The sequence below is a fragment of the Xenopus laevis genome, chromosome 3S (genome assembly GCF_017654675.1).
Source record: "Xenopus laevis strain J_2021 chromosome 3S, Xenopus_laevis_v10.1, whole genome shotgun sequence".
Classification (NCBI taxonomy): domain Eukaryota; kingdom Metazoa; phylum Chordata; class Amphibia; order Anura; family Pipidae; genus Xenopus; species Xenopus laevis.
In genome coordinates this window covers 127,614,196-127,634,808 of record NC_054376.1, presented here as the reverse complement: position 1 = coordinate 127,634,808, position 20,613 = coordinate 127,614,196, and the positions used below count along the sequence as shown (strand labels likewise).

The following is a 20,613-nucleotide window of genomic DNA, read 5'->3' as shown; positions in this document are numbered from 1 at the left end:
CTTGTTTGTAGGTAGTCTGAGGAATATGCTCTGTGATCTCCTCCTCTCACATGAGCAGCGTCATCATCACAAACCCAGCTGGCCCTCTAGGACCCAGAAGTGGAGCTAAATATGGTTCCCTATGTGGTAAGCTCCTTCCTTTAGTTGTCCTGGGGGGGGGGTGTTGTTCAGAATCAGACCACCCCATCCTTCAAATTAAATTTTTTTTAAAAAAAAAAGTCCAAAGCCAGGGATTTTGGTTAAACAACATTTATTTGTAATATTTATGTTGTGGGGCAGGAGGAGGGATAATTCAGAGGGTTAACAAGGAGAGAGGGGGGAGGATTTACACTACTGCCCTTGGCCAGACACTTCCCCCTCCCTCCTAATAAAGAGATTTCAGGCAGACAAGGCAATAAGACACACCAGGGCAAGTAGGGGCAAGCAGACAGGGGTAGATATCGCTCCGTTGTGTGTGTCTTATTGCCCCTCTTGGTGCCAGCTACATAATGGCTGTTCCCATGCAGGTGCAGTTAGAGGGGCAATTAATGAGTGGGGAAGACTTGGCAGGGCACAAACAGGGGGTAGGGATGGTCCCTACATCTCCTGCAATGCCAGTGTAGTACAGCGTGGGTTAACAGGGTACCCCCTACAGTTCCACGCGAGGGTATTAATTACAGCAAGTGGTACCACCTCAGAGGTGAAAAAAAAATGAAATCATGGCCAACCCTCCCTGTTGACTCTGCTATTCTTTCTAATAACCCCCACATTCACAATGGTAAGATCCTATCCACCTCCTCTGCTAAACTTCCTCTCTCTCAGGTGATCCTTCCTCCTGCAAGGCTGACTCATTGTATACACAAAGGGGGCCTTAACTGACATGTAGGAAGAAGGATACGAGGCAGTAGATTGGGAATACCCCAGCCCTTACACTATGTCCCTCCAGATAAGTGGCAGGGAAGGGGGCCAATTACAAGCCTACAACCCATATTAGGAAAGTTGAGCAAATAGGGTGATATAGTAACGTTGTACTTAAAGCCACTCCCTGCTGTGACACACCATATATATCTACATCTGGGTTTTCAATGATAGCAGATAGTACAGAGAAGGGGGAAAGGGGCGGAGGTCAAATATATATATATATATATATATATATATATATATATATATATATATATATATATATATATATATATTTATTACAAACATATAAACCCTCCACCTTTACCCCCTCCACTTGCACAGAGATTATTAATGCATTTCATTAGGGGGTGGACGGAGACCAGTTCTGGGGTAACCCTCCCCCCCAGCGGGTTAGAACATCACAGACACACAGCTTTACAGGTAAACAAGGAACATAAAAACCTGCGCACAGACAAATTAAATATATAGATACATGTGTGTGTGTGTATAAGTTAGGGGTATCCGGTCAGTGGTATTTACAGAGGGAAGCAGGAGGGGGAGGGGAGAGCATCTGCACAATACAAGGTCCCCCAATTCCCTTTTTATAGGGAGAGGGGACAGGCAGGAAAGAAGATATGTTGAAGTTTGTCTGGTCCCAGCTGGGGGTGTAGATGAGAGATCCGGCGAGAGGGAGGGTAAGAGATAGAGACAGAGAGACAGGAAGAGTACGCTGTCCTTAGGTGCTGAAGTAAACTGAAGGAGAGAAAAACAAAAAGGAAAAAATAGGGAAGGGGCAACATAATGAGTGGTCAAAAGGAGCAGGTTAAATGGGGGCAGGGGGAAGAAAAGCATAAGGGATGGGGGAGAAAAAAAAAAAGAGTGGATAGAAAAAAGGCAAAAGAGAAAAAGAAGAGGTTAGTATAGGCAGTCACATGTGCAACAGCAAACCTACACATACACACACAACAGCTACACCTATTGTAATCGATCACTTACCAACTATTATGATGAGGATGATAGCACACATCACACCCATAATTATCATCATCTGCAGGGAAAAGGAGAGAGAGAGTGTAAGTGTGCAGGGGGTTTCACATGTGCAAGTACTACTTTTTATTTAAAGGGATTACACATCAGATTTTCAGGCTGATTTAAAGGATAAATAAACCTTTAAAATAAGTGAATGTAAAACTGATGAGGGGGCTATTCTAAGCACTTTTGTCATTTACATTCATGGTTTATTTCCTTTTGATTCCAAGATATTATGGGATACGTGTACTGTTAATATGAATGAATTTTGTTACAACAGCACCACCTGCTGGTCAGTTTCCCACCAGTCTGACCACCAAGTAGTCAAGGAAGTTGTCAGGAGAAAGAAAGAGGCTGCTCTGATGTTCTTCTGCTTAGGAAAGATGTGAGAAAGTTTTCTAATTTTATTCCAAAGCAGAAGAACATCAGAGCAGCCTCTTTCTTTCTCCTGACATTCAAATTTTTACTTAAATAAGCTCCCAGTCAAATTCACATGAATTCGACTCTTGATAAATGGGCCTCTTAGGGGCAGATTAATTGACGGTCAAATAGTAAATTGGAGTTTGAATTTGAGTTTAAAAAAATCACAAATTCAAATTTTAATCCACCTATTCGAATGTAACATCTAATGTGAGATTTATTACACCTCGACCATGGAAACAGTCCTAATTCGAATATTCGCCAATTAAAACCTGCCAAATTCATGTACAAGACAATGGCAGAGGTCAGTTGAGCCATTTGGAGATGTTAATAGCCTTCCTGAGATTCTAGTTTTTTTCTTAAGAGAAAAACTAAATTCGTACGAATCTAATACGATTCAAATTTTCGGCTCAGAACCATTCGATCGAATATTAGACATTCATATTTTTACTTAAATAACCTCCCAGTCGAATTGCGAGCATATTCAAATTTTAAAAAATTCACATGAATTCGACCTCTGATAAATGGGCCTCTTAGGGGAAGATTTATTGAGGGTCTAACACTAAATTAAAATTAGAATTGTCGAGTTTAAAAATTCACACATTCAAATTTTAATCCCCCAATTTGAATGTGAGATTTATCACACCTCAACCATGGAAACAATCCTAATTAGAATATTCGCCACCTAAAAGTTGCCGAGTTCATGTGGCAGAGGTCCGTTGAGCTGTTTGGAGAATAAACTCGATATGTATGAATCAAATACGATTCAAACTTTCAGGTTCCAATTCACATGAATTCGAAATTCAACCTTTGATAAATGGGCCTCTTCATGTAGATCATAGGGTGCTTGGATAGTAAGGATTCTACTTGGGCTTCATATTTAGGGCTTGTCAATTTTTTCAATTTAAAATGATAAGGAATAAGAAGAGGAAAATGTCAAAGGGAGGGAGAAATGTGCCCCAGCTGACTCACCTTCATAGAATGGATAGCACACCTGATTTGAAAAAGCCAAAATTAATTTATTACAAAAAAGAAAAATTCCTAACAGAAAAAAATAGACAAACAAAATCAAAATGAGCCCAACGCATTTCGACCTTAAGGGTCTTCATCAGGGGCACAAAAATAAACAGAAAATCAAAAAAAAATTTTTTTGCTTTTTGATTTTCTGTTTATTTTTGTGCCCCTGATGAAGACCCTTAAGGTCGAAACGCGTTGGGCTCATTATGATTTTGTTTTGTGTATTTTTTTCTGTTACATATTTTTTCTTTTTTGTAATAAATTAATTTTGGCTTTTTCAAATCAGGTGTGCTATCCATTCTTTGCAGCAGTTATATATTATATGGAGACCCTCATGGGGAGTCACCTATGGATTAGCACCCTGTAATTTAATTTAAAAGGGTGTGCGCCTTCTCTCTCTATTTTTGACTCACCTTCATATTCTTCCACCAGTATTTGCGTTTAAGCTTGGCCGCACTAGTCTCAAATTGCGAAGCTCCAGCCTGCAGGGCATCTGCGCGGTCATCCAACTCAGATAGCTTGGTATCTCTCTCCAGAACCTTGTCTACATTCACACGCATAATATCCACTACCTGCAGGGCGACGTGGAGACATCAGAAAAGATATAAAATGAAAGTCACGTAGGTCTGAATAATGACAATATAAACTATACAGGCACAGGACAGCTTGACTGTGTGGGATTCAATTCTATTTACAAGGATACCAGTGAAATATGTTGCACTTTGCACCACCCATCTGCGTGTTCTTGTGCCACCTAAATTAAGATGCCCACTCACCTCATCCACCTGTGCCTGTGTCTGCTGGAGCCTCCTGTTGCTGGTGAGATTTGGGGGGCCTTGGGGAGCTCCATCACCTGGGGCGGCAGCAGGGGGGCCGGCAGCTGGGGCAGACCTACAGTGAGAGGCAAGGAGAACAGATCAGCACTTGAGCAGCAAAGAAGGCTACAAAGATGTCATAGAGCTTTTATCAGGTGACAGTTGCTTGGCTCATATTCAAATGAAATCCAGAAAAACTGACACAGGACGCAAATCTAAAGAAGGGGGCATGTGCGCCCCACCCCAAATGCTAGATTTAGAGCCTGCCTTCTGAAAGCATAGCATCGATTTAAAATGAATGCAGAAAAAGGCGAAGTGACACTAACTGAAGAGCATTTCCCCTGAAGGGAGGAAGGCAATTATTAAAGGGATACTGTCACGATGCGTTTTTTCAAAACACATCAGTTAATAGTGCTGCTCCAGCAGAATTCTGCACTGAAATCCATTTCTCAAAAGAGCTAACTGTTTTTTTTATATTTCATTTTGAAATCTGACATGGGGCTAGACATATTGTCAGTTTCACAGCTGCCCCCAGTCATGTGACTTGTGCTCTGATAAACTTCAGTCACTCTTTACTGCTGTACTGCAAGTTGGAGTGATATAACTCCCCCCCCCCCCAGCAGCCTAACAACAGAACAATGGGAAGGTAACCAGATAGCAGCTCCCTAACACAAGATAACAGCTGCCTGGTAGATCTAAGAACAACACTCAATAGTAAAAACCCATGTCCCACTGAGACACATTCAGTTACATTTCCATCCTAAAGTGCTGGCTCTTTCTGAAAGCACATGTGTTGGAATGTAAGTTCTTCCTGCATTCATCAAGTATCAGGAGTCAGCAGTTGTTGGAAAGTTCTTTTATTTCCAGAGGAAAATTATACAAAAAAAAAACAGAAGAAAAGTATTTTTTCACAGAAAGCACTGTGATAACTCCATATAACAAAAATAAACAGGGTACTTTGCAACTACCCCTTTCCAGGCAGCTACCCTCTGCACTCAGACTGCTTGCTCTGAGATCAGGAGTTCTACTAAACAGCATTTTGTATGTTCTTTAAGTAGGTAAGTCTGCCTTTCCCAGCAGCCCATGCTCTTAAAGACACATTCAGCTACAACAAAGTTGAAATTATTAACAAAATAATACCTTCATATACATTTTGCTTCCTATCTCCCCATAATAGGAGCTTACAATCTTATTATTCACAAAACAAACACAGGCAAAACCCCATTATCAGCATATAAGAAAAACACATTTTGCTTACATGTGACCTGCTGCAGCTTTTACCAATTGGTAATTAAGCTCTGTGCTTGCATCCTGCAAACACCCAGTGCTTAGGTTTTGCTCCCATTATACCAAATGGGAACAGACACACCTGGTAAGTAATATTTTTAATTCTTGTAATGCTGGGTAAAATGTGGAGAGCATAGTTTATTACTTTGTCTGCATAGCAAGAAAAATGGGAAGAAAAAGAGATTTGCTGGCCAGCAATAGAGAGAGAGGAAAAGCATTTATATCACACATACAGGCAGACAAAATAAACCACTGTGCATATCCTAACAACATGACCAGGCAAAATGACCTGAGATGCACCTACACACCAATATTACAACTAAATACACTTGTTGGTTCAGGAATGACATTTTATATTGTTTATATTGTAGGGTGAATTATTTGCAATGTAAACAGTGTCATTTAGAAATAAAAACTACACCATAAAAATCATGTCAGTATCCCTTTAAAGACATGAGGGCCAACATGATACAAATAGCTAAAATGCCAGGATTACATGTGTATATCTATCTATCTATCTATCTATATATATATATATATATATATATATATATATATATATATATATATATATATATATATAGCAATTCTGTATATAACCCTTAATAAATAAATACACTTAATAAATACACACACACATCTATTTCAGGAGCCTAATCCAAAGACTAAAATTATACAGGGACAGATAACAACAAGCGCATATGTCAGCGACACTCAAAAGTGAGAGCACAAATAGAATAAAGCAGATACTTGTTATTTTTAATGTGCCAAGTAGCAGCATTTCATCAGTCTGGGAAACAAATAGGCATGACAAGGCCCTCTGTAATAACACGGAAACTGGTAGAAATGCTGGCGAGGGAGGATGGATATTTAAAAGATCAGTTAACTTTTAAAATTAATGTGATTGAGAAATTCTAAGCACTTTGTAATTTACATTAATTATTTATTTTCTTTTGATTCCAAGATATTAAGTGATACATGTACTGTTAATATGAATGAATTTTGTTACAACAGCGCCACCTGCTGGTCAGTTTCCCACCAGTCTGACCACCAAGTAGTCAAGGAAGTTGTCAGGAGAAAGAAAGAGGCTGATGTTCTTCTGCTTAGGAATAAAATTAGAAACCTTTCTCACATCTTTCCTAAGCAGAAGAACATCAGAGCAGCCTCTCTTTTTTGTACAAAATACATTCATATTAACAGTAAGTGTATCCCTTAATATCTTGGGATCAAAAGAAAATAAATCATTATTGTAAATTACAACAGTACTTAGAATAGCACCCTCGTCAGTTTTACATATATTTTAAAGGTTTACTTATCCTTTAAAGGGACATTTTCCAAAGAAAAAGAGTTTGGAAAACTAAAGAAGAATATGACTAGGAACATTATATTGTATATGCTGAAAATCATCAGAGTAAATTGGGAAGTTGTTTAGAATTACATTTCTGCAGGGCACTTATTACTTTAATGAATTGTAAAGGTGGCCATACACTATAACATCCACTTGTTTGGCGAACAACGGCAGGACGATATCGGGTTAATCGGAATGCTCAGCCCTAGGGCCTAACCATCGAATTATAGGAAACGGCACTGATGGTTCGTAGGACTGCATCAACTATCCGATGTGATCTTCAATCACTGGAAAAATCAAACCTGCCCAATCGATATCAGGCCGATGTTTGACCAGATATCAATCAGGGAGACCCGCCAGACGCCCCCACACACTGACAGATAAGATTCTTAATTGGTCTAATGGACTGACATCGACAGCTTTAATCTGCCCGTGTATGGCCACCTTTACATTAGCCTCGTGGGTAACACAGGCCCTGAGACAGACACAAGGTAAAGCAATAACCTGGTTGAGAAAAGTTCTTTGGTCCAATAATCATTGTGTAAGGGAGTCCAAAGTCTGAACACAGAGGCATGAAAGGATGTTTTGGGTACGACACCACTTTAAATGGCCTTTCACTTTCTGCCCTTCAACCGTAATGGGATCCTGTTATCGGAAAGCATGTTTTTTTTTTTCAAAACGCATCAGTTAATAGTGCTGCTCCAGCAGAATTCTGCACTGAAATCCATTTCTCAAAAGAGCAAACAGATTTTTTTATATTCAATTTTGAAATCTGACATGGAGCTAGACATTTTGTCAATTTCCCAGCTGCCCCCGGTCATGTGACTTGTGCCTGCACTTTAGGAGAGAAATGCTTTCTGGCAGGCTGCTGTTTTTCCTTCTCAATGTAACTGAATGTGTCTCAGTGAGACATGGGATTTTACTATTGAGTGTTGTTCTTAGATCTACCAGGCAGCTGTTATCTTGTGTTAGGGAGCTGTTATCTGGTTACCTTCCCATTGTTCTTTTGTTTGGCTGCTGGGGGGGGGAAGGGCAACTTGCAGTACAGCAGTAAAGAGTGATTGAAGTTTATCAGAGCACAAGTCACATGACTTGAGGCAGCTGGGAAATTGACAAAATGTCTAGCCCCATGTCAGATTTCAAAATTGAATATAAAAAAATCTGTTTGCTCTTTTGAGAAATGGATTTCAGTGCAGAATTCTGCTGGAGCAGCACTATTAACTGATTCATTTTGAAAAAAAAATTTTTTCCCATGACAGTATCCCTTTAAATATCCCGCCAGCCAATAAAGGGGTTGTTCACCTTCAACAACTAGTTGGTTTCAGGCGTCGCTGACCCCTTCTAAAAAACAAATGTTCTGTAAGGCAGGTCCAAATTCCCCTAGCAACCATGCCTCAATCTGAATAAGAGACTGGAATATGAATAGGAGAGGGACTGAATATAAAGATGAGGAATAAAAAGTAACAATAACAATACATTTGTAGCCTTACAGAGCATTTGTTTTTTAGATGAGGTTTTTTAGCTGGAAAGAGTATGACAACAAAGGCAAATCATTTAAAAGCTATGAAAAAATAAATAATGAAGACCAACTGAAAAGTTGCTTAGAATTGGCCATTCTATAACATACTAAAAGTTAACTCGGAGGTGAACCCACCCAATAATGCTTGCGAATATCATTATTCTATGTAGTAAGTGGACATTTATACCCTGTACAAGTAGACACAAGTAGCCAATAGGCAGGTGTGTGCAATGCAAGTGAATAAGCCCATTATTTAGCAATAAGAACAAAAGCGTGTGCTACATATTAAATTGCAGGCTTTGTGGGTAATTATGATATCACTGTATGATAGGTGGCCGTGTATTTCATTAAACGCTATATTTAACCTGATGTGGGGGGGACAGTAATTGACTTTTATGCAAAGCTCACGATTTCTAGAGGCTGCAGGGCACGACTTCACGTCAGCACATTCCTACCCTGTAAATCTGCAGAGAAATGTCGGCCACTTCCACAGTGGCAACAATTCATCCACACAAAACACAGCTCGACTGCATAGATAACAACATGGCAATTGCTTTAAAGGAACAGTAACACCAAAAAATGAAAGTGTTTTAAAGTAATAAAAGTATAACGCAGTGTTGCCCTGCACTGGTAAAACTCAGGTGTTTGCTTCAGAAACTCTACTATAGTTTATATAAACAAGCTGTTGTGTAGCCATGGGGGGACCCATTCAAGCACAGGATACACAGTAGATAACAGATAAGTACTACTATAGTTTATATAAACAAGCTGTTGTGTAGCCATGGGGGGACCCATTCAAGCACAGGATACACAGTAGATAACAGATAAGTACTACTATAGTTTATATAAACAAGCTGTTGTGTAGCCATGGGGGGACCCATTCAAGCACAGGATACACAGTAGATAACAGATAAGTACTACTATAGTTTATATAAACAAGCTGCTGTGTAGCCATGGGGGCAGCCATTCAAGCACAGGATACACAGTAGATAACAGATAAGTACTACTATAGTTTATATAAACAAGCTGCTGTGTAGCCATGGGGGCAGCCATTCAAGCACAGGATACACATTAGATAACAGATAAGTACTACTATAGTTTATATAAAAAAGCTGCTGTGTAGCCATGGGGGGACCCATTCAAGCACAGGATACACAGTAGATAACAAATAAGTACTACTATAGTTTATATAAACAAGCTGCTGTGTAGACATGGGGGCAGCCATTCAAGCACAGGATACGCAGTAGATAACAGATAAGTACTACTATAGTTTATATAAAAAAGCTGTGTAGCCATGGGGGCAGCAATTCAAGCACAGGATACACAGTAGATAACAGATAAGTACTACTATAGTTTATATAAACAAGCTGCTGTGTAGCCATGGGGGCAGCCATTCAAGCACAGGATACACAGTAGATAACAGATAAGTACTACTATAGTTTATATAAACAAGCTGCTGTGTAGCCATGGGGGCAGCCATTCAAGCACAGGATACACAGTAGATAACAGATAAGTACTACTATAGTTTATATAAACAAGCTGCTGTGTAGCCATGGGGGCAGCCATTCAAGCACAGGATACACAGTAGATAACAGATAAGTACTACTATAGTTTATATAAGTAAGCTGCTGTGTAGCAATGGGGGCAGCAATTCAAGCTTTTCTATTTGTAACTGTTATAATAATATTAAAGTGTAAAGTTTTACTTTTCACCTTCTAAAGCAGCTCGGGGGGGGGGGTCGCTGACTCTTTAACTGTTCTAAACAGATACATTTGATATCTTTGTCCCTGCTGAGCAGAATCCCTGAGTTCCATTAAAGGATAAGTAAACCTTTAAAATAAGTGAATGTAAAATTGATGAGGGGGCTATTATAAGCACTTTTGTCTAGGGATGCACCGAATCCACTTTTTTGGATTCGGCCGAACCCCCGAATCCTTTGCAAAAGATTCGGCCGAATACCGAACCGAATCCGAACCCTATTTGCATATGCAAATTAGGGATGGGAAGGGGAAAACATTTTTTACTTCCTTGTTTTGTGACAAAAAATCACGTGATTTCCCTCCCCGCCCCTAATTTACATATGCAAATTAGGATTCGGTTCGGCCGGGCAGAAGGATTCGGCCGAATCCGAATCCTGCTGAAAAAGGCCGAATCCCGAACCGAATCCTGGATTCGGTGCATCCCTACTTTTGTCATATACATTCATCATTTATTTTGTTTTGATTCCAAGATATTAAGGGATACATGTGCTGTTAATATGAATGAATTTTGTTACAACAGCACCACCTTCTGGTCAGTTTCCCACCAGTCTGACCAGCAAGTAGTCAAGGAAGTTGTCAGGAGAAAGGAATAGGCTCATGTTCTTCTGCTTAGGAAAGATGTGAGAAAGGTTTCTAATTGTTTTCCTAAGCAGATTGATTATACAGCTTTTAATGTCTAGGTGACAGGTCCCCTTTAATATACTGGAATCAAATGAAATAGAATAATGAGTGTAATCGACAAAAGTGCTTAGAATAGCCCCCTCACCAATTTTACACTCACTTATTTTAAAGGTTTACTTATTGTTTTAAGGGATTGTTCCCCCTTCAAACACTTTTTCCAGTTCAGTTGTTTTCAGACAGTTCACCAGAAATAAAGCCTTTTTCCCAATTACTTTCTATATTCCATTTGTAACTAATCTTTTAATATTGAAGTGTAAAGTTTCATTTTTCGTCTTCTGAAGCAGCTTAGGGAGGGGGTCGCCGACCCTTTAACTGTTCTAAATTGATACAATTAGTTGATACATTTGTTATCTTTGTCACTGCTGAGCAGAATCCCTGAGGTTCATTAAAGTGGTGGTTTATCTTTAAAGTGATACTGTCATGGGAAAACAAAATGAATCAGTTAATAGTGCTGCTGAAGCAGAATTCTGCTCTGAAATCCAGAGCAAACAGATTTTTTTATATTCAATTTTCAAATCTGACATGGGGCTAGACATATTGTCAATTTCCCAGCTGCCCCAAGTCATGTGACTTTTAGTATGTTATAGAATGGAAAATTCTAAGCAACTTACTGGAGAACTGCTGAGTAAAAAGCTAAATGTCTTAGAATAGAACTCTCTACGTCATACTAAAAGTCAACTCAAAGGTGAACAATCCCTTTAAAGCATAAGTAAACCTTTAAAAAAGTAGAAACCTTTCTCACATCTTTCCTAAGCAGAAGAACATCAGCCTCTTTCTTTCTTTTGACAACTTCATTGACTACTTGGTGGTCAGATTGGTGGGAAACTAACCAGCAGGTGGCACTGTTGTAACAAAATTCATTCATATTAACAGTACATGTATCCCTTAATATCTTGGAATAAAAACAAAATAAATAATTAATCTAAATTACAAAATTACTTAGAATAGCCCCCTCATCAATTTTACATTCACTTATCCTTTAAAGACAGCTGTTAAAATGAATACAATAGTTGCTAACATTTCACAGATACTACTGAGAAATGTATCAACTAAATAAATCAGATTGTAACAGTTCAGAATCTACTCCTGGATCACTGAGCTGCTGGACTGAAACCCCAGAGAAACGAACATTAAACTTAAAACTTCAATTTTGGGAAACCAGTAAAAAAAAAGAATATAAGATGGAGAGTAATTGAAAAAAGTATTTGTTTATGGTGAACAATCTGAAAAGCTAAGAATTGAACACAAAGACTAGATGGGCCGACCCTAAAGAGATGGTGCCATGATGAACAGTCACACCTTCTATGTACAGTAATACCTATATTCATTACTATAGTGGTGTGTAATTGGTTAATCTGAATGGCAAGTATGTGGACCAGTGACTTAATGGGGGTGATTTAAGGGTAAATGCTGGCATTTACCCAACTCCACCTACTGATAGATTCAATCCCTACTCTTTGGATGAATTCTGTTACAAAATAAAAAATGTAACATAAAATTGTAGAATCCCTGAGTTCCACTGAAGTATAAGTAAACCTAAAATAAGTGAATGTAAAATTGATGAGGGGACTATTCTAAGCACTTTTGTAATTTACATTCATTATTTATTTTCTTTTAATCCCAAGATATTAAGGGATACATGTGCTGTTAATATGAATGAATTGTGTTACAACAGCGCCACCTGCTGGTCAGTTTCCCACCAGTCTGACCACCAAGTAGTCAAGGAAGTTGTCAGGAGAAAGAAAGAGGCTGATGTTCTTCTGCTTAAGAATAAAATAAGAAACCTCTCAGATCTTTCCTCAGCAGAAATTTGACTTTCTTAAATGAAAAAGAAATCTATCTCCAATATACTTTAATTAAAAAATGTTTACCGTTTTAATAAGAAACCTGACTGTATGCAGTGAAATTCCCCTTTTATTTACTTGCTCTAACTACTGAGGATAGGAAACTTTAAAAGATCCCAAACTGCTCTGCAGGGAAAGGGTCATACTTTCAAATTACAGAGGGGGAGCCCCCCCACCTTACTTCCCAGAGCAGCTTTGTTTGTTTCACTGTAGAGCAGCCGGCGACTGTGTAGAGATTTGTACCCGCAGACCCAGTGCAGTCTGTATATTCTGATTATTAATCAGTCTTGCTCTATCTGCTTCTGTCGTTGATATTTTTTGACTAGTGCTGTTCACATTTATGACGATCCCCAAGCTTAACATCCCAACTGAAGCCCAGACCACACTGAGCATGTGCATGGTCTTGGTCTTGCAAAGATGTTTAACAAAGTTACAAGATGATTGCCCTCCCCCCCAGCCAACTTTGAAAGCATAAATCATTTGTTTAATTAGGCATCTGGTTCAGTAAGTTCATGTTTATATTTAATATACAAAATACAGCATTTCTAGCATTATTCTATTTTACACTTGAGTTCCCCTTTAATGAATACCCCCACTGTAGGTAGATACGGTCACGTACCCCCCCCCCCCATCAGAACTGTGGAAAAGTCATAGGAATACAGGGCCTATATGTATTAAGGAGCTGCAGCTCCACTGGCTAAACTGTTTATAAGGTGCCTACATTAGGCAACCATAAGCACCCTGTTTAAAGGAAAACTATAGCGCTCATACAATGTAGGTCTCTATAAAAAGATATTGCATACAACAGCTCATATGTAAAACCCTGCTTCATGTAAATAAACCATTTTCATAATAATGTACTTTTTAAGTAGTAAGTGCCATTGGGTAATCATAAATAGAAAACTACCATTTTAAAAAAAACCTGGGATTGTATGAATTATGGTGCACACAAAAACTATACTTGTTAGGTCACATGAGCCAATTAACAGACATAGTTCTGTCTTTTGCTTCCACACTTCTTCCTGTTACAGTTAGAGTTGCAGAATTTCTGGTCAGGTGATCTCTTCCTGCTACAGTTAGAGCTGCAGTATTTCTGGTCAGGTGATCTCTTCCTGTTACAGTTAGAGTTGCAGTATTTTTGGTCAGGTGATCTCTTCCTCTTACAGTTAGAGCTGCAGTATTTCTGGTCAGTGATCTCTTCCTGTTACAGTTAGAGCTGCAGTATTTCTGGTCAGGTGATCTCTTCCTCTTACAGTTAGAGCTGCAGTATTTCTGGTCAGTGATCTCTTCCTGTTACAGTTAGAGCTGCAGTATTTCTGGTCAGGTGATCTCTTCCTGTTACAGTTAGAGTTGCAGTATTTCTGGTCAGGGGATCTCTTCCTGTTACAGTTAGAGTTGCAGTATTTCTGGTCAGGGGATCTCTTCCTGTTACAGTTAGAGTTGCAGTATTTCTGGTCAGGTGATCTCTTCCTGTTACAGTTAGAGCTGCAGTATTTCTGGTCAGGTGATCTCTTCCTCTTACAGTTAGAGCTGCAGTATTTCTGCTCAGGTGATCTCTTCCTCTTACAGTTAGAGCTGCAGTATTTCTGGTCAGTGATCTCTTCCTGTTACAGTTAGAGCTGCAGTATTTCTGGTCAGTGATCTCTTCCTGTTACAGTTAGAGCTGCAGTATTTCTGGTCAGGTGATCTCTTCCTGTTACAGGAGTTGCAGTATTTCTGGTCAGGGGATCTCTTCCTGTTACAGTTAGAGTTGCAGTATTTCTGGTCAGGGGATCTCTTCCTGTTACAGTTAGAGTTGCAGTATTTCTGGTCAGGTGATCTCTTCCTGTTACAGTTAGAGCTGCAGTATTTCTGTTCAGGGGATCTCTTCCTCTTACAGTTAGAGCTGCAGTATTTCTGCTCAGTGATCTCTTCCAGTTACAGTTAGAGCTGCAGTATTTATGGTCAGGTGATCTCTTCCTGTTACAGTTAGAGCTGCAGTATTTATGGTCAGGTGATCTCTTCCTGTTACAGTTAGAGCTGCAGTATTTATGGTCAGGTGATCTCTTCCTGTTACAGTTAGAGCTGCAGTATTTCTGGTCAGGTGATCTCTTCCTGTTACAGTTAGAGCTGCAGTATTTCTGGTCAGGTGATCTCTTCCTGTTACAGTTAGAGCTGCAGTATTTCTGGACAGGTGATCTCTTCCTGTTACAGTTAGAGCTGCAGTATTTCTAGTCAGGTGATCTCTTACTGTTACAGTTAGAGCTGCAGTATTTCGGGTCAAGTGATCTCTTCCCGTTATAGTTAGAGCTGCAGTATTTCTGGTCAGTGATCTCTTCCTGTTACAGTTAGAGCTGCAGTATTTCTGGTCAGTGATCTCTTCCTGTTACAGTTAGAGCTTCAGTATTTCTGGTCAGGGGATCTCTTCCTGTTACAGTTAGAGTTGCAGTATTTCTGGTCAGGTGATCTCTTCCTGTTACAGTTAGAGTTGCAGTATTTCTGGTCAGGTGATCTCTTCCTGTTACAGTTAGAGCTGCAGTATTTCTGGTCAGGGGATCTCTTCCTCTTACAGTTAGAGCTGCAGTATTTCTGGTCAGGTGATCTCTTCCTCTTACAGTTAGAGCTGCAGTATTTCTGGTCAGTGATCTTTTCCTGTTACAGTTAGAGCTGCAGTATTTCTGGACAGGTGATCTCTTCCTGTTACAGTTAGAGCTGCAGTATTTCTGGTCAGGGGATCTCTTGTTGGTACAGTTAGAGCTGCAGTATTTCTGGTCAGTGATCTCTTCCTGTTACAGTTAGACCTGCAGTATTTCAGGTAAGGTGATCTCTTCCTGTTACAGTCAGAGCTGCAGTATTTCTGGTCAGGTGATCTCTTCCTGTTACAGTCAGAGCTGCAGTATTTCTGGTCAGGTGATCTCTTCTTGTTACAGTTAGAGCTGCAGTATTTCTGGTCAGGTGATCTCTTCCTGTTACAGTTACAGCTGTAGTATTTCTGGTCAGGTGATCTCTTCCTGTTACAGTTACAGCTGCAGTATTTATGTTCAGGTGATCTCTTCCTGTTATAGTTATATCTGCCATATTTCTGGACAGGTGATCTCTTCCTGTTACAGTTAGAGCTGCAGTATTTCTGGTCAGGTGATCTCTTCCTGTTACAGTCAGAGCTGCAGTATTTCTGGTCAGGTGATCTCTTCCTGTTACATTTAGAGCTGCAGTATTTCTGGTCAGGTGATCTCTTCCTGTTACAGTTAGAGCTGCAGTATTTCTGGTCAGGTGATCTCTTCCTGTTACAGTCAGAGCTGCAGTATTTCTGGTCAGGTGATCTCTTCTTGTTACAGTTAGAGCTGCAGTATTTCTGGTCAGGTGATCTCTTCCTGTTACAGTTACAGCTGTAGTATTTCTGGTCAGGTGATCTCTTCCTGTTACAGTTAGAGCTGCAGTATTTATGTTCAGGTGATCTCTTCCTGTTATAGTTATATCTGCCATATTTCTGGAAAGTTGATCTCTTCCTGTTACAGTTAGAGCTGCAGTATTTCTGGTCAGGTGATCTCTGAGGCAGCACACAGACCAACATGAAATGGTGGTTCAAGGCAAGAGGTGTAAAAGGGCAATATTTACTTAAATATATATTCCACTTTGATGAGATTGTTTAATATGCCACTTAATTTGAAATAAACTGTTGCTTAAATATTCATTTTGGGGGTATAGTTTTCCTTTAAAGCGATGACATCTCCCCCCCAACCCATTTGTTAAGTGACACTGAAGGGGCTCAGCAGGATACAATCTCACATGCACTTTCAGCATATACACACATACAAATATATGTACATAACGGATAATCATAAATACTTTAGGGGTTGCTAAGATTCTGGATCCCTTACACCACCCAATGCACAGGAGCATATGAACCCATGAGTAGCTTAGGGTGCGCATGTATTATTGTGTGACACCTAAATAGCTGTGCAATGTGCAAATGTGAGTGTACCCAGTGTGTGTGTTTGACAGAGAGAAATGCCACCAAACCCCACCCACCCACTGTAGTTTATGAGACAATTTGGGTGCAGTGCACACTGTGGGTGCAATGGGTGGTGTCATGTATACTGTTACCCCTAGTGTGTCTCTGTGTGTCATATATTTCTATAATGCTAAGATTATGTGTGTGCGTTAGAAATGGATACAAGTGGCTAACAGCTGATTGGGTGAGTGTGTGAGTTACAGAGGGACACAAGTAGCTAATGGTACATTGTGTATGTGTGTTACAGAGGGATATACGTAGTTAAATGTACATTGTGTGTGTGTATGTATGTTACAAAGGGATACAAGTAGCTTACAGTACATTGTATGTGTGTTACAGAGGGATACAAGTAGCTAAATGTACATTGTGTGTGTGTGTATGTATGTTACAAAGGGATACAAGTAGCTTACATTACATTGTATGTGTGTTACAGAGGGATACAAGTAGCTAACAGTACATTGTGTGTGTATGTGTGTTACAGATGGATAGTAGCTAAACGTACACTGTGTGTTTGTGTTACAGGCCGTACTGTTAAATGCAGCGTGTTTGTGTGACACATGGTATGTGTGGTATAATGCCAGGGCCTGTGTGTGTTTATTGCTTGCTGCATTGTGTCAGTAGCTAATAGTACATTGTGTGTGTGTTACAGAGGGATATAAGTAGCTAACAGTACATTGTGTGTATGTGTGTATTACAGAGGGATACATAGCTAACATTACATTGTGTGTGTGTTACAGACGGATATAAGTAGCGAACGGTACATTGTGTGTGTATTACAAAAAAGATACACGTAGTTAACATTACACTGTGTATGTTTTACAGTGGGATATAAGTAGCTAATGGTACATTGTGTGTTTGTGTGTGTGTATTACAGAGGGATACAAGTAGTTGACATTACATTGTGTGTGTGTGTTACAGAGGGATATAAGTAGTTAACAGTACATATACATAGCTAAAAGTACATTGTGTGTGTGTATTACAGAAGGATACAAGTAGCTAACGTTACATCGTATGTGTGTTACAGAGGGATATAAGTAGCTAAACATACATTGTGTGTTTGATTTAAAGGCCGTACTGCTAAATGTAAAATTTTTGTTTGACATGTGCATGTGTGGTATAATGCCAGGGCCTGTAAGTGTGTTTATTGCTTGCTGCATTGTTTCCATAGCTAACGGTACATTGTGTGTGCGTGTGTGTGTGTTATAGGAATACACAGCTAACATTACATTGTGTGTGTGTGTGTTACAGAGGGATGCAAGTAGCTAACATTACATTGTATGTGTTTTACAGAGTGATATAAGTAGGTAACTGTACATTGTGTGTGTGTTTGTGTTACAGAGATACACGTAGCTACCAGTACTCACGTAGCAGGCCGTACTGCTAAATGTAACGTGTTTGTGTGACACATGCGTGTGCGGTATAATGCCAGGGCCTGTGTGTGTTTATTGGTTGCTGCATTGTGTCTATAGGTGACATTGATGAGTGCAGTGAGCGTGACACAGATGAGTGCCGGGATACACTGCTAGGTGCAGACACACATACAACTGTTTGTGGGCCAAATTGTAGGAGTAGGAGGGAGACAGACCCTGCGCTAGGTGAGTGTGTGTGTGTGTGTGTGTGTGTTACAATTATTGCCTGTTTGATTGTTTTACCACCAATTGCTGGGTGGGGGCTGTGCTGCTAAATGCAGTGTGACACATACACCACAACCTCCATCACCCACACAGCATTCAACAAGCAGTGTCACACACACAGAGCCATCACAGTGCATCTAATAAACTGTGTCATTGTGGCCCTGTCACACAACATTTCCAAAGCATTTGTGTGTGTGAGAGAGATGTTCTTGGATTGTGTGTGTGTGTTACACAGATTGTGACTGGCTATAAAAGCAGATTGTTGTGTATGTGTGACACTGCCTGTTTGTGACAGTGTGTGTGTATTTCAGAGAGACAAAACCAGTTGTCTACAGTGTGTGTATAAGGGATACAGTGTGTGTGTGTGTAAAACAGATTATTGGATGCAGTGTGTGTGTGACAGACTAACTGGCTGTGTGTTTGTGAGAGAGATGCAGTGACCAAAATGGCAGGTTGCAGTAAGTGTGGCACAGATTAGTTTGTGTGTGTGTTTGTGTGTGTGTGTGACAGATGGCTGGAAGCAGTGTTTGTGTAAAACAGAAGAATAAATCCAGTGTGTGTTACAGAGATGAGAGGATGCAGGGAGTGTGTGACAGGGTTCGGGGATTATGTGACATAAATGAGAGGGTGCAGGGAGTGTGTGGCAGAGATGAGAGGGTGCAGGGAGTGTGTGGCAGAGATGAGAGGGTGCAGGGAGTGTGTGACAGAGATGAGAGGGTGCAGGGAGTGTGTGACAGAGATGAGAGGGTGCAGGGAGTGTGTGGCAGAGATGAGAGGGTGCAGGGAGTGTGTGGCAGAGATGAGAGGGTGCAGGGAGTGTGTGACAGAGATGAGAGGGTGCAGGGAGTGTGTGACAGAGATGAGAGGGTGCAGGGAGTGTGTGACAGAGATGAGAGGGTGCAGGGAGTGTGTGACAGAGATGAGAGGGTGCAGGGAGTGTGTGACAGAGATGAGAGGGTGCAGGGAGTGTGTGACAGAGATGAGAGGGTGCAGGGAGTGTGTGACAGAGATGAGAGGGTGCAGGGAGTGTGTGACAGAGATGAGAGGGTGCAGGGAGTGTGTGACAGAGATGAGAGGGTGCAGGGAGTGTGTGACAGAGATGAGAGGGTGCAGGGAGTGTGTGACAGAGATGAGAGGGTGCAGGGAGTGTGTGACAGAGATGAGAGGGTGCAGGGAGTGTGTGACAGAGATGAGAGGGTGCAGGGAGTGTGTGACAGAGATGAGAGGGTGCAGGGAGTGTGTGACAGAGATGAGAGGGTGCAGGGAGTGTGTGACAGAGATGAGAGGGTGCAGGGAGTGTGTGACAGAGATGAGAGGGTGCAGGGAGTGTGTGACAGAGATGACAGGGTGCAGGGAGTGTGTGACAGAGATGACAGGGTGCAGGGAGTGTGTGACAGAGATGACAGGGTGCAGGGAGTGTGTGACAGAGATGAGAGGGTGCAGGAGTGTGTGACAGAGATGAGAGGGTGCAGGAGTGTGTGACAGAGATGAGAGGGTGCAGGGAGTGTGTGACAGAGATGAGAGGGTGCAGGGAGTGTGTGACAGAGATGAGAGGGTGCAGGGAGTGTGTGACAGAGATGAGAGGGTGCAGGGAGTGTGTGACAGAGATGAGAGGGTGCAGGGAGTGTGTGACAGAGATGAGAGGGTGCAGGGAGTGTGTGACAGAGATGAGAGGGTGCAGGGAGTGTGTGACAGAGATGAGAGGGTGCAGGGAGTGTGTGACAGAGATGAGAGGGTGCAGGGAGTGTGTGACAGAGATGAGAGGGTGCAGGGAGTGTGTGACAGAGATGAGAGGGTGCAGGGAGTGTGTGACAGAGATGAGAGGGTGCAGGGAGTGTGTGACAGAGATGAGAGGGTGCAGGGAGTGTGTGACAGAGATGAGAGGGTGCAGGGAGTGTGTGACAGAGATGAGAGGGTGCAGGGAGTGTGTGACAGAGATGACAGGGTGCAGGGAGTGTGTGACAGAGATGACAGGGTGCAGGGAGTGTGTGACAGAGATGACAGGGTGCAGGGAGTGTGTGACAGAGATGAGAGGGTGCAGGGAGTGTGTGACAGAGATGAGAGGGTGCAGGGAGTGTGTGACAGAGATGAGAGGGTGCAGGGAGTGTGTGACAAAGCGTTAGAGGCAGATATGTGTGTCAGGCAGCTCAGGGAATGCCCAGCACTAATATGAGATGCTGTGGGCGCAGTACAGTGTGTGGAGACATGACGCTGGATGCTGCTCTGTGTGTGTGTGTGTGTGTCTGTGTGTGTGTGTATGTGTGTATGTGTGTATGTATGTCTGTCTATCTGAATGTGTGTGTAGATATGTATGTATATAAAGGTACATCAGTAAGGTGCAGGGATTCGGGAGAAGACTCACATGATCTCGCTGGGTGCTGTTCAG

At 41.1% G+C, this 20,613-nt stretch overlaps 1 protein-coding gene across 1 annotated transcript; it reads right to left on the bottom strand.

The window, feature by feature from the left end:
* Nucleotides 1-1,469: 1,469 nt before the first annotated feature.
* On the bottom strand, nt 1,470-20,613 carry vamp2.S (vesicle associated membrane protein 2 S homeolog). Its single transcript, NM_001087474.1, is given in 5 exon segments — nt 1,470-1,635; nt 1,879-1,930; nt 3,762-3,920; nt 4,125-4,239; nt 20,590-20,613. Coding segments are annotated over 5 exon segments (345 nt in total). The 5' UTR covers nt 20,592-20,613; the 3' UTR covers nt 1,470-1,618.